At 42.2% G+C, this 15448-nt stretch overlaps 1 protein-coding gene across 1 annotated transcript in view; it reads left to right on the top strand.

Moving 5' to 3' along the window:
* Positions 1-15448, top strand: part of LOC100567032 (zinc finger protein 271-like) — a 100712-nt gene that overhangs the window by 45460 nt on the left and 39804 nt on the right. Inside the window, exons 4-5 of the mRNA XM_062973227.1 lie at positions 4456-4549; positions 10790-12821. Of these exons, the coding sequence (XP_062829297.1) occupies positions 4456-4549; positions 10790-12821 (2126 nt within the window). The remainder of the gene's footprint in view (positions 1-4455; positions 4550-10789; positions 12822-15448) is intronic.

The raw sequence follows: 15448 nt of genomic DNA, 5'->3' as shown, positions 1-15448 counted from the left end.
AGCGATGAATGAGCTTGGAAACACTTTCTCCACCAAACTCTGCCACTTGCTTCCTCAAAACGTATAGGAGAAAACATTTACCATATGCAATTGAAAGCCACATCCAAATACCACTTCTCAACATAGTCGCCATTCAAATCTAGGCACATCATAGCGATGAATGAGCTTGGCAACTCCTTCTCCACAAAACTCTGCCACTTGCTTCCTCAAAACGTATAGGAGAAAACATTTACCATATGCAATTGAAAGCCACACCCAAATACCACTTCTCAACATAGTCGCCATTCACATCTAGGCATTTATCATAGCGATGAATGAGCTTGGCAACTCCTTCTCCACCAAACTCTGTCGCTTGCGTCCTCAACGCAGCATTTTGGCGACGATGTACAGCTGTGGGAAGGGGTGACCGGCTGGTTGAGGACGCAAGTGGCAGAGTTTTATGGGGAAGGAGTTGCCAAGCTCATTCCTCACTATGATAAGTGACTAGATTTGAATGGCGACTATGTTGAGAAGTGGTATTTGGGTGTGGCTTTCAACTGCATATGGTAAATGTTTTCTCCTATACTTTTTGAGGATGCAAGCGGCAAAGTTTTGTGGGGAAGGAGTTGCCAAGTTCATTCATCGCTATGATAAGTGCCTAGATTTGAATGGCGACTATGTTAAGAAGTGGTATTTGGGTGTGGCTTTCAACTGCATATGGTAAATGTTTTCTCCTATACTTTTTGAGGACGCAAGCAGCAGAGTTTTGTGGGGAAGGAGATGCCAAGCTCATTCATCGCTATGATAAGTGCCTAGATTTGAATGGCGACTATGTTAAGAAGTGGTATTTGGGTGTGGCTTTCAACTGCATATGGTAAATGTTTTCTCCTATACTTTTTGAGGACACAAGCAGCAGAGTTTTGTGGGGAAGGAGATGCCAAGCTCATTCATCGCTATGATAAGTGCCTAGATTTGAATGGTGACTATGTTGAGAAGTGGTATTTGGGTGTGGCTTTCAACTGCATATGGTAAATGTTTTCTCCTATACTTTTTGAGGACGCAAGCGGCAGAGTTTTGTGGGGAAGGAGATGCCAAGCTCATTCATCGCTATGATAAGTGCCTAGATTTGAATGGTGACTATGTTGAGAAGTGGTATTTGGGTGTGGCTTTCAACTGCATATGGTAAATGTTTTCTCCTATACTTTTTGAGGACACAAGCAGCAGAGTTTTGTGGGGAAGGAGATGCCAAGCTCATTCATCGCTATGATAAGTGCCTAGATTTGAATGGTGACTATGTTGAGAAGTGGTATTTGGGTGTGGCTTTCAACTGCATATGGTAAATGTTTTCTCCTATACTTTTTGAGGACGCAAGCGGCAGAGTTTTGTGGGGAAGGAGATGCCAAGCTCATTCATCGCTATGATAAGTGCCTAGATTTGAATGGTGACTATGTTGAGAAGTGGTATTTGGGTGTGGCTTTCAACTGCATATGGTAAATGTTTTCTCCTATACTTTTTGAGGACGCAAGCGGCAGAGTTTTGTGGGGAAGGAGATGCCAAGCTCATTCATCGCTATGATAAGTGCCTAGATTTGAATGGTGACTATGTTGAGAAGTGGTATTTGGGTGTGGCTTTCAACTGCATATGGTAAATGTTTTCTCCTATACTTTTTGAGGACGCAAGCGGCAGAGTTTTGTGGGGAAGGAGTTGCCAAGCTCATTCATCGTTATGATAAGTGCCTAGATTTGAATGGCGACTATGTTGAGAAGTGGTATTTGGGTGTGGCTTTCAACTGCATATGGTAAATGTTTTCTCGTATACTTTTTGAGGATGCAAGCGGCAGAGTTTTGTGGGGAAGGAGATGCCAAGCTCATTCATCGCTATGATAAGTGCCTAGATTTGAATGGCGACTATGTTAAGAAGTGGTATTTGGGTGTGGCTTTCAACTGCATATGGTAAATGTTTCCTCCTATACTTTTTGAGGACACAAGCAGCAGAGTTTTGTGGGGAAGGAGTTGCCAAGCTCATTCATCGCTATTATAAGCGACTAGATTTGAATGGCGACTATGTTGAGAAGTGGTATTTGGGTGTGGCTTTCAACTGCGTATGGTAAATGTTTTCTCCTATACTTTGTTCATTTTTAATTCCAAAACGTAATCTACTTTCTGGATAGCCCTCGTATATATACTAGCTTGGGAACCAATCGTTGCCCAGGTCATTTGAAAAAGTCAGTGTTTTAATAGCCCAAAGTGCATAAGGTTGTGGGTAATCTACAGCTCACATCATGGCAGGAGAAACTCCATCAGTACTTTAAGTTTGTTATGTTGGGCAAGTCTGCTCTGGATGCATCATGGGTGAGGTTCACTGTGCTCTCTGGCTGTAGGGTAAACTACAACTCCCACTATGGTGAACCAGTCCCCTCAAAACCCTCCAGTAGGTTGAGTTAGTCACGAGTTCAGTGTGCCAAGTTTGGTCCAGGTCCATCATCGGTGGAATTCAGTTTTCCTGGTTGTGGGTGAACTACAGCTTCCAAAAAGGAAGGTCAGTTCCCCCTAAACCTCTCCATTAAATTTCGGCATATTAATATGTTTGCCATGTTGGGTCCAGATCCATCAGTGTTTGAGTTCACAGTACTGTCTGGATGTAGGTGAACCACAATTCTCCAAAATCAAAGTCAATTTTCCCCAAATACCTCCAGTATTTTTTCCTGGTTCAGTGCTCTCTGGATGCAGGTGAAGTACAACTCCCAAAATCAAGGGCAATTCCCACCAACCCCTGCAGTATGTTTAGTTGGTCATGGGGCTTCTCTGTGCCGAATTTGGTCCAGGTCCATTGTCAGTGGGGGTCACTGTTTCTCTGGATGCAGGTGAACTATAACTTCCTTTTCCCCAAACTTCTCCAGTATGTTCAGTTGGTCACAGGAGTTCCCTGTGGCAAGTTTGACCCCGGTCCATCCTCAGTGGGGTTGGGTGAACTATACATCCCAGTACCTGCAACTCCAAAATGTCCAGGCCAATTCCCCTCAAAACCCACCATTATTTAGATTTTGGCATATTGGGTATACATGCCAAGTTTGGTCCAGATCCATCATTGTTTGGGTTCATAGTGCACTCTGGGTATAGGTGAACTACAACTCCTATAAATCCCTTTAAAGACCTCCAGTATTTGTTAATGTGGGATTTGTGTATAGATAGATAGATAGATAGATAGATAGATAGATAGATAGATAATGAAGTTTGTGTCTTGGTTTGTATTGCATACTGATTGCATCATCCAGAGTGTACTATAGTCTGTAAAGAGTTAATTTCTGAGAAGCTGTGATGACGTTGATGTGTGGCTGGAACTGGGGAGTATCCAGACACAAGTGTGTGTGCATTGCTGATTGCATCAGTTCTGTTCCGTTCTGTTCTGTCTGCCTAGAGTGAGAGTCCTGTGTCTATTTGTCTGCAAGTCTGTTTGTCTTGTACAGTAAAACTTTGTATATAGTTTTACCAAAGTCTCTGGATAGTGCACTCTGGGTATAGGTGAACTACAACTCCTATAAATCCCTTTAAAGACCTCCAGTATTTGTTAATGTGGGATTTGTGTATAGATAGTGTTTATTATTATTATTATTATTAAACTTTATTTGTACCCCGCTAGCATCTCCCGAAGGACTCGATGCGGCTTACAAAGGCCAAGGCCTCAACACACAATATAACAATACAAAACAAAAGGCAAATTAAATACAATTAAAACAGTATAAACAACAAGCAATAAACAATACGCTAAAACACAATAAAACTGGGCCGGGCCAGAGTAATGGGTACAAGATTAAAAGTGCTGATGTGACAGGTGATATATAAGGCTTATAGGGCAAGTGCAGAGTTTAAATGAAGTTTGTGTCTTGGTTTGTATTGCATACTGATTGCATCATCCAGAGTGTACTATAGTCTGTAAAGAGTTAATTACTGAGAAGCTGTGATGTCCTTGATGTGTGGCTGGAACTGGGGAGTATCCAGACACAAGTGTGTGTGCATTGCTGATTGCATCAGTTCTGTTCTGTTCTGTCTGCCTAGAGTGAGAGTCCTGTGTCTATTTGTCTGCAAGTCTGTTTGTCTTGTACAGTAAAACTTTGTATATAGATTTACCAAAGTCTCTGGATGTCACTTTGTTTTGCGTCCCACTGACTCCATCTACTGCTGCGCTGCAAATTACTCTGACAGTATTTTGTGTTGGTCATGGGGCTTCTGTGTGCCAAGTTAGTTTCAGGCGGGGTCCAGAGTGCTTTTTGATTGTTGGTGAACTCAACAGCGATAAATCAAGGTGAATTCCCCTCAAATCCCTCCAGTATGTTCTCTTGGCCATGGGGACTCTGTGTGTCAAATGTGGTCCAGGTCCATTGTCGGTGGGGGTCACAGTGCTGTGCCTTGATGTAGGGTGAATTAAAACATGTCGATCCTTGGGTCAGGATTCAGACTCTGCTCTCTTCTTTATTAGGGCCTTTCTGACGGACCTAGGTTTGATAACCGAGGAGGATCCTGCACTGTGGACGTCATGAAAGAAGAGGATTGTGGGAACGCGGACCCTCCGGGTAAGGATCTATTGCGCCAAATTGCTATATGTGTGTGTGTAAAGAAATCCTTGCAAAGATGTTTGCAAGAGATCTCTGCAAAAGGAGAGCTGAGCTCTTTTTGCAGAGGTAAGCCACACCTCAAACAATGTATCAGTTTGCTGGTAGATGGCTGGATTTGTCAGTTGGGAATTTGAGCTTGGAGGGAGAGCACAGAAAGAGACAGGCTCTCTGGCTACGGTCAAGTAGCTGATTAAATATGCTATGCTGGATATATTTTGAATGCTGATTGATTAGTTATTGATCCTATGCAACTACAAGGACATTGTACGATTACTGAACTGTTTATTTGACTTCAACTCAACAAGTAAAGTTTTCTTTTGTTCTTTTAATTCCTCTGCCCGGTCTGAGTCTTTTGCACATGGTGTTAACTGGACGCTGCTGATTCCGCTGTACACTCACCTGGTAACAGGATCTGCCCTCTTGGTTCCTTCCTTGACTTTTGATTCACATTGCATCTTTGCACCCACAAATACATTACTACCCCAAACTATTGAACTGGTTCCTGTGGTGTCATTGACCCCAGTCGGACCATATATGTCCTCTTTAGGCATTTCCTAGGTCATTCTACAGTGTGCATCCATCAGATGTTAAGCATACATCACACTGGAAGAAGACCTGGTGAGACCTAGAGAGAGAACCCTTGAGTTTTAGGTCATCCTGGTGATTCTACAACTGAGAGTTGACTACAGAGCAGGCATGGGCCTACTTCAGCCTTCCCTCCAGGTGTTTTGGGAATTTGAGTCCAAAACACCTGAAGGGAGGGCCAAAGTTGGCCCATGCTTGCTCTAGAGCCATGCTGGAGGACCTAGTGGTAGGAAGTGAGAGGTCCTCTCCAGGCATTTCCTTTGCTGTTACTTTCAGTTTCCCGTTGCAAAGATGTCAGACAGGGGGGAATCTTTTTTTATCCCACCGCTGACACCAATTGCGGAGATGTGGATGAGTTTCTATTAATTAATTATATTTATATTATTATTATATATTTTATATCCACTGCCACCAGTTATTAAAGATGTTTTATTTAAAAGCTTCCACCAGATGTTAAGGGGATTATCAACTCTTGCCACCACTATTGGAAGATATAGCCACTAGCTACTTAGAGAGGAGACTTTTTAGATTTTATTTTTCTTCTTTCTCCTTGTTTGCTTTAGATCAGTAATGGCCAACCTATGACATGCGTGTCAGCACTGACACGCCTAGCCATTTTTGCTGCCACCTGCAGATTGATTGGATGACTATGTCTTTTTTGGCCAAATTTGGTGTGATTTGGTCCAGTGGTTTTGTTGTTTACTCCATGGGAATTATGCACATTATATATATTTATATATATATATATATATATAAAAATAAATATTGTAGTATATAATCATATTATTACTATTATATTATTCATTATTCATGACTACATTGAAACTAGAATAGAGAGAAGTCAGTGTGGAAACTGCAAGAGGTACCATAGATCGTTGTACATGGAAATAAGGGTAGTAAATAGTTTTTGATTTATTAAATAGAGTTATATATTACAATTATGCATTTTTGTTATTTAAATTATACATATTGCAAAATTATGGTTTTTTTCTCTCGAAGTGACACACCACCCAAGTCATGCTAGGTTTTTTGGTGAATTTTGACACACCAAGTGTAAAAGCTTGCCCATCATTGCTTTAGATGGTAATATAGATGACAGAAGCTTAGATGGTAGAAAGAACAATAACACGTTTATTCAGGCACAAGCTTAATGGTTACAGTAACTTCTCTTTAGAGGCACTTGGACTAACTGTTGCAAAGCTATATTGAGGTGTTTCAAATTCCTTAAAATATCACTTCCTTCTCTACTGCTTTAAACTGCAGTCACCCTGTGAATTTCAATCACAGACTATCTGTTCCTTATCTGGAAACAGACTACCTTAAAATAAGCCACCAAACTTATTTTAAACTGACTCAAATAAGCACTTGAGTCTCCCTGATTCTCCAACCGAGAATCAGTCTTCACTGTACCTCATCAGGGCACAGACTAACTGCTTTCCCTTCAGACCTGCACTTCTCCACCAAAACGGCAGTTGGCTCCGCCCACTTCTCCATGGCAACCAACTCATGAGTGCAGAGTAACTGAAATATTGACCCTTTAAAAACGCAATCAAACATGACATCTGGAGAAGAGAAGCCTGAGAGAAGGAGACGTCACAGCCACGTTCCAGCTCTGGAAACTCGGATTCAATGGAGCCACGGATTCAAATGGCAGGAAAAGAGATTCCACCTGAACATTAGGAAGAGATTCCTGGTATTGTTGAAGGCTTTCATGGCCAGAATCACTGTGGGTTTTTCGGGCTGTATGGCCAAAGTGTTCCAGGAGCATTCTCTCCTGATGTTTCACCTGCATCTGTGGCTGCATCTTGAGAGGTCTGTTGTAAATGAGGCAAGTGGAGTGTGTATATATATTTGTTGAATGAACAGGGTGGAAGAAAGAGTCATTGTCTGTTTAAAGCAAGTCTGAATATTGCCGTTAGCGAGCTTGAATAGCATTGAGTAGCCATGAAGCTGCAAAGTCAATCAGTGAGGGTATCTGCATAGAGGTAGCCTGCCCTCTGTTGCCTGGAGTTATCCTTTGTTTGCGGGGTGTTCACTGGCACTTGATTGTTTGCTGTCTGGAGTTCCCCTGTTTATGTGTTGTTTTCCTTCCTTACTATCTTGATTCTGGTGTTTTTTAATACTGGTAACCAGATTTTGTTCATTTTCATGGTTTCCTGCTTTATGTTGAAATTGTCCACATACTTGTGGCTTTCAGTGGCTTTTCTGTGTTGTCTGTGTTGTGAGAGTGGTCCAGCATTTCTGTGTTCTCAAATAATATGTTGTGTCCAGGTTGGTTCACCAAGTGCTCTGCTATGGCTGACTTCTCTGGTTGAGTGAGTCTGCAGGACCTTTCGTGTTCCTTGTTTCATGTCTGGGCAATGCTGTTGTGTTTGGGGGTCCCTATGGAGACTTGTCCACAGCTGCATGGGATACGGGAGACTCCTGCAGAGGTGAGAAGATTCCTCTTGTTCTTTGCTGGATGTAGCATTTGTTGGATTTTCTTGCTGGGTCTGTAGATAGTTTGTAGGTTGTGTTTCTTTCTCAGCTTCCCTTGATGTATGGTAAGAACACTTTCCCTCTGGGTGGATCTTTGTCTTGACTCTCGTGTCTTGTTCTTGGCCTTGCAGCTCTTCTGATGTCCATGGTGGGGTCTCCATTGGCCTTTAGAGCCCAGTTTAGGTGGTCCAGTTCCCCTTGGAGGAGGTGGGCTTCACAGATTATGCACAGTCTGCAAGGTCTTTGATTGTGCTTCTTTATTGACTTGGTTGATGGTTGGAGTTTTTATGAAGGTATCTATCTGTGTGTGTAGGTTTTCTGTAAACTGTGTGGCCCAATTGTTGATTGGGTTTGCCGATGACCAGAACATCTAGAAATGGCAGTTTTCCTTCCTTTTCTTTTTCCATGGTGAATTGGATGTTTGGGTGGATGCTGTTGAGGTGGTTTAGGAACTTGCTGAGTTCTTCTCCTCCATGGCTCCAAATGGTGAATGTGTCACCCACATAACTGAACCACATAGTGGGCTTTTTTGGTGCTGTTTCCAAGACTTGTTTTTCAAAGTGTTCCATGTAGAAATTTGCTATGACCGAGCTGAGAAGGCTCCCCATGGCTACTCCATCTTTCTGTTTATAGAATTCACTAGCTGTGCCCGGCCACGCGTTGCTGTGGCTAGGACTTAATTTTTCTTTTCTTTTTGTTGTATGAACGTAGAGGCATGGATGAGAGGTTGTGCTGTCAATTTTCGAGGTTGTGGGGCATTTAGTTTAGTTGTTTTGTCCGGTGCCGTGATTCCATTACCCTTTTATATATATATAGATAGATTGTCCCACTGAAAGTAACTTGTGGTGAGGCAATGGTGAAACAGGGCTGTGATGTCTTCTGGTAAATTCTGGTTGATTAGTGCTGTGGTGTCTGAGACATAGTGACATTTTTTCTTTCTGATCATTCTCTATCCACAAACATTGTTTCATGCACCAAATTATGAAAAAATTAATTGGCACAAAAAAATCTTAAATTGATATACTCAAGGTATATATACATCAGAAAAGTGTCAAGTTTAGACAGTGTTTCCATCTCCAAAATATCTCATTCACTTCACTTTTTTAAATTAATATGGTTGTGTTTATTTAAATATGTTTTAAATAATTGTTGTACAGTATTGTGTTATTCTGTAATTGGTTTTATGTTTTAATTATATATCAAATTGATGGTTTTAGGGCTTGTCCCCATGTGAGCCTCCCCGAGTCCCTTCAGGGAGATAGAGGTGGATTATAAGAAAGAAATACAGTAGAGTCTCACTTATCCAACACTCGCTTATCCAACATTCTGGATTATCCAATGCATTTTTGTAGTCAATGTTTTCAATACATCGTGATATTTTGGTGCTAAATTCGTAAATACAGTAATTACTACATAGCATTGCTGTGTATTGAACTACTTTTTCTGTCAAATTTGTTGTATAACATGATGTTTTGGTGCTTAATTTGTAAAATCATAGCCTAATTTGATGTTTAATAGGCTTTTCCTTAATCTCTCCTTATTATCCAACATATTCACTTATCCAACATTCTGCCGGCCCATTTACGTTGGATAAGCGAGACTACTGTAATAATACACATATTTGCAAAGAGTGGTGTTCCAATATCCACAAAATCTAATATACTTCTGGTCCCAAGCATTCTGGATAAGGAAGACTCAACTTGGAGAAACCTACTAGACAGTTAGTCTTTCTCTCATGACTAAGTTACCTGATAAAATAAAAATAGTGATAATATAGTGTCCCAAAGAATTATAACGAACATTAAATATTAATAGTTAAACTATCATGCTAGATAATGCCTAGAGAACTATTCTTTCTAAAAACTTCTAGGCCCTCCAGTGTGACCCTGGTCAGCTTCTGCTGGAATTGCTTAATTTGGGGAGGATGAAGGAGAGGAAATGCTGCACAAAATAGGTAAAGAGGCAACACATGAATATCTGGCTACTCTAAATAAATCCAGGTCTCTAGGACAAGGTGAACATTCTACAAGTACCTGGAGAGGTGTGTTTTTTTTAGTAATATTGTCTTCAAGTGTGGCTCCAGCCTCAGTTTCCACTGGAAGGTGAACATAGAATGTCTGGAGGTCCTACAAATGAAGATGTGTTATTTCAAGGAATCCTGGATGTTAGACATAGAATTTCTCTAGAGCACTCGTTTCCAATCTTTTTTGACCAGGAGCCAGTCTCCAACATTAGTACCAAAGGGGTTACAAATCATTTTTTGGCCAACTTTCGATTCGGTTTGGTTATTTGGGGTGTTGATTCCGAAAATTGCATTGGAGAGACCATATCAGCTCTAGTTCCTGATACAAGACATATGCCATCCAGTGGTCGCCATCTGCTCTCTCACAGTAAACCATATTTAATCATATTTAATAATCTGATGTGGTCTATCCAGTGCAATTTTCTGAATCAGCACCCCAAATAACCCCAGGAACAGGCCTAAAAACAAAGACACCAAGGCACCCCCGCTTCCAGGCGCCACATGGAATGAAAGGAAGAGGAGAAGCAGCAGTCAGGAGGCTTGTTGTCATGCCTTTTGTGAGTAGTCAGCCTCTCACCTCTCAACATCTCTGTTGCCTCGGCACTGTAAGAGGGTTTCGCAAGACCGGTCACTCTCGTTGCAACGGTGTAGTAACAGTGAGGTTGCAGACCATATTTTAGTTCTTAGAGAGCATTGGTGGTCCACGGACCATAGGTTGGGAAGCACTGCTCTAGAGGTCCTACAAATGTGTGAAAATCTCCTAGTTTCTCTTATTTTCTCAACTTGACTCTGTAGCAGGCATGAGCCAGCTTCGGTCTTCCAGGTGTTTTGGACTTCAACTCCCACAAGTCTAAAATACCTGGAGGGCCAAGGCTTGCCCATGTCTACTCTATAGACACTTTATGGCAGAAGTTGACCATAGAACTATGTCATCCAGCATCACTCTATGGTCAGTGTCCAGTGGAAGTTGACCATAGAGTCATGCTGGAGGACCTTGAGAGCACATATTAATAGAATCTGTAAATAATGAAACCGGCAAAAGTTAAATTGGTAAATGTGGAGACCCAATTGCGTTTTTTTGACCAGAGATTATCTCCTTGTCATTTCTTCAGGGAAAGACTGTTCTCCAGAACCATTCAAGCTGATCTCAAGACCAATCAAGGAAGAAATCTTTGAGGAAGACAGAGAATCAAGGATGCCACAGGAAAAAGTGAAGAAAGAAGTCTCTGAGGAAGATGAAAAATCATGGATGTTGAAGGAAGAAGTGAAGGGAGAAGTCTTTGAGGAAAAAGAAGAGTCATGGATGTTGGAGAAAGGAGTGAAGGAAGAAGCCTTTGAGGAGGAAGAAGAATCAAAGATGTTGGAAGAAGAAGTCAAAGGAGAGGTCTTTGAGGAAAAAGAGAAATTATGGATGTTGGAGAAAGGAGTGAAGGAAGAAGTCTTTGAGGAGGAAGAAGAATCAAGGATGTTGGAGGAAGAAGTCAAGGGAGAGGTTTTTGAGGAAAAAGAGGAATTATGGATGTTGGAGAAAGGAGTGAAGGAAGAAGTCTTTGAAGAAGAAGAATCAAGGATGTTGGAGGAAGAAGTGAAGGGAAAGGTCTTTGAGGAAGAAGAAGAATCATGGATGTTGGAGAAAGGAGTGAAGGAAGAAGCCTTTGAGGAGGAAGAAGAATCAAGGATGTTGGAGGAAGAAGTGAAGGAAGATGTCTTTGAGGAAGAAGAAGAATCAAGCACGTTGGAGGAAGAAGTGAAGGAGGAAATCTTTGGAAAAAAGGATTTAAGGATGTTGGAGGTAGAAGTGAAGGAGGAAGTCTTTGAGGAAGAAGAAGAATCAAGCATGTTGGAGGAAGAAGTGAAGGAAGAAATCTTGGAACAAGAGGATTTAAGGATAGTGGAAGTAAAAGTGAAGGAGGAAGAATTTGAGGAAGAAATATCAAGGACGCCGAAAGAAAACTCAGCCGAGATTGAGTGGAGTATACCAACCCCTTGGCTGACGGATGAACTTTCTCAAAGTTGGATCCAAATCCCGAAGGGGAAGAAAAAGAAGAATGGCCGCTCTTCACTTGGGAGAACAGCCCTCACCAAATCCAGCCCTGACTCTCAGACAGAGGAAAAGCCCAATATGTGCCAGGAACGGCAAAAGACACGCCAGTGTCCAGAATGCCAAAAGGACCCTCAGAGAATAAAAAAAGGAGACAAGATTTCACTCGAAAACATCTCCACGGAAGAGAAACCCTACAAATGCCCGGAGTGCGGAATGAGCTTCGGCAACTCGAAGGGCTTCGCTACACACCGGCGTGTCCACACAGGGGAGAAACCCTACAAATGCTCGGATTGCGGGAAGAGCTTTGGCCGGAAACCGTACAAGTGCCAGGTTTGCGGCAAGACCTTGAGCAACAAACGCAACCTGACCTTCCACCAAAGGACCCACACGGGGGAGAAGCCCTACAAGTGCGCCGATTGCGGGAAGCTTTTCAGCCAGAGCTCCAGCCTCCGCATCCACAAGAAGATCCACACCGGGGAGAAGCCGTACAAATGCACGGATTGCGGGAAGGGCTTCAGCCACAGCACGAACCTGATCCAGCACCTCCGGATCCACACCAACGAGAAGCCGTACACCTGCTCGCAGTGCCAGAAGAGCTTCCGGAGCAGCACCAAGCTGAACCTGCACATGAGGGTCCACACCGCGGAGAAGCCGTACCAATGCTCCGAGTGCGGGAAGAGCTTCAGCTACAAGTCCTACCTCCGGTTGCATAAACGGATCCACGACGGGGAGAAGCCCTACAAGTGCCAGGAGTGTGGGAAGAGCTTCCACCAGAGACAGCACCTGGTGTCCCACCAGCGGACCCACACCGGGGAGAAGCCCTACCAGTGCCTTGAGTGCGGGAAGACCTTCAGCCAGAGCTCGCACCGCAACCTCCACCAGCGGGTCCACACCGGGGAGAAGCCCTACAACTGCCTGGACTGCGGCAAGACCTTCAGCAACAACCGCAACCTGACCTTCCACCAAAGGACCCACACGGGGGAGAAGCCCTACAAGTGCCAGGAGTGCGGGAAGTGCTTCACCCAGAGCTCCAGCCTCCGCATCCACGAGAAGATCCACACGGGAGAGAAGCCGTACCATTGCCTGGAGTGCGGAAAACAGTTCAGCTGCAGCTCGAGCCTCATCTATCACCAGAAGACCCACGCCAGGGAGAAGCCCTACAAGTGCTTCGAGTGTGGGAAGAGCTTTGGGCAGAGCCAGCGCCTTATGATGCACAGCAAGATCCACAGGATAAAAGTAGAAGCGGGTCAGGATATACTTGCCGTAAAAATACTGTAAAGGAATAGGTCTCGAGAAGGGTATGCTCCTGTGTAGGCTCCTATAAGAGGAGGATCGTGTCTAGAACGAGGGAGGTCATCATTTCTATAAAGGAATGTGTCCTGAGAAGGACATGCTTCTCTGTAGGCTTCTGTAGGAGGAGAGTAGGGTCTAGATCAGTGGTCCTCAACCTGTGTCCCCCCAGGTGTTTTGGCCTACAACTCCCTGAAATCCCAGCCAGTTTGCCAGCAGTTAGGATTTCTGGGAGATAAAGGTGTCATGAAATATCTAATGTTATGTGCAGTGATGTGGCAGGGAGGAATCTTTATATCCCACCGCTGCCACCAAATGTGGAGATGTGGGGGAAGAGGAGAATTTATCTTCTTTATTCTTCTTATTCTTACTCACTTTAGATGGTAGCGTTACTTAGATTTGCATATAGGTGACCGAGGCTTAGATATTGAAGAACAAAAACAAGTCTATTTCAGGCACAGAGCTTGGTGGTTACACTATTACTTCTTAGAGTTAAACTTTCTTAATCAGTTGCAAATATAACTTATGATGAATACTCTTTCAAATACTTTCTCCTTTCCTTTCCCAACCAAAACTACTAACTGATCACTTTGGATCTAACTGGGATTACTTTCCCTTCCTACTCAGACTCCACAAATAAACCTAAACAAGTCACCTAACTTGCTTAATTCAACACCACTAGAGATCTGAGTTTCCCTGGTTTCCCTAACCTGGAACAAGTGTCTTCCCTGTGACTAAAAATCACAGACTAAAATTTGAACTTCCCTGGTTTCGCTAAACCTGTAACCAGTCTATTTCCTGTGACTCTCAGATCACAGACTAAACTGTTTTTAAAACATTCCCTCCTTTTCCTCCAAACGGTGGTTGGCTCCGCCCTCGTTGCTATGGTAACCTGCCTCAGAATGCTGAGCTGGTTACCATCCCCCACGCACTGGTAACCAATACTTACCCATTTAAACATAGCCAAACATGACTTTTAAAATGAAATTAAACATGACATCTATAAATCAAAATAAAAACACACTTCTTTACATTATGAAATATATATTATGTATGATTTGAGTGAGAAAGGTGTATGAATGCCGCCTAACTGGGCTGAAGATACCATCCTAAGGAATAAGGCCTGGAAAACTACAATTCATGGACTTGCTGATGAGACCTGTGACAAATGATTAACTGTTGACATTGTTGGCTTGACTAACTCTTGGTGGAAAACCAGCTTGTTTACATTGCGAAAGACAATGATTCTTTTAAGTAAGGAAGTCAACATGGGGGCTCCTTATGTTTGTCAACATTATTAAGGAAGCAAACAAGGCTCCTTGATAAGGAAAGCTAATTAAGCAATGTATACATCTGTTCAGGAACGGATGGAATCAATGGATTTTAGCTGTCTGTCAGCAATTTACAACTTTCAGAACCAAATCAACAGAAAATCTATATATATAAAAGGATTAAAAAAATCGGCCTAGAACAAAACAACAAAACTACACATCCCAGAAACACTAAACTTGGCAGCACAACCCCTCATCCATGCCTCTACGTTCATACAACAAAAAGAAAAGAAAAATAAAGTCCTAATTAGAGGGAGAGGAATAATTGTTTTTATCCAATTGCTGCCAGTTAGAAGGCTAAGCTCCGTCAGGGGAAAACCTTTACCCTTGACCTTAACTACCACCAATTCCTCAATACTTTATTTCCCATACCACCAGACTTCGCCACAGTAACATGTGGCCGGGCACAGCTAGTATATATATAAAAGGGTAAAGTTGTTTGCGCCGTGACTATAACAACACAACTAAATGCCCCAGAAATACGAAACTTGGCAACACAACGCAAAAGCCTTGCCTCGCGGTTCTTACAACACAACCACACCACAAAAACACAATCCGGAGCCACAAAACCGAAAAAACCGGCAAACATGCACAACAATGCAACTACATGACTCAAACACACGAAACTTAGCAATACGACCCGAAATCCTTGCCCCTAGGTGCCGACAACAAAAAGAAAAGAAAAAAAACCTCCTAATTAGAAGAAAAGGAATAATTGTTTTTATCCAATTGCTGCCAGTTAGAAACATCAGGAGAGAATACATTTCAAACATGACCAGGCAAACCACAGAACTCAGAGCAACCCAATACAAAGACAAACAAAAATAATAAAATAAATGCAAAAAAACCCACATAAAAATAAAATACAATAATACAATTTAAAAACATAAATAAAAATAATATAATCAAATAATAAAATTAATACATACAAATAACAATAAAGTAGAGTTTCACTTATCCAACACTAGCTTATCCAACGTTCTGGGTTATCCAATGCATTTTTGTAGTCAATGTTTTCAATATATCATGATATTTTGGTACTAAATTCGTAAATACAGTAATTACTACATAGCATTACTGTGTATTGAACTACTTTTTCTGTCAAA

This window comes from Anolis carolinensis, chromosome 2 (assembly GCF_035594765.1).
Source record: "Anolis carolinensis isolate JA03-04 chromosome 2, rAnoCar3.1.pri, whole genome shotgun sequence".
NCBI classification, from domain to species: Eukaryota; Metazoa; Chordata; class Lepidosauria; order Squamata; family Dactyloidae; genus Anolis; species Anolis carolinensis.
This window is presented reverse-complemented; position numbering and strand designations above follow the sequence as displayed.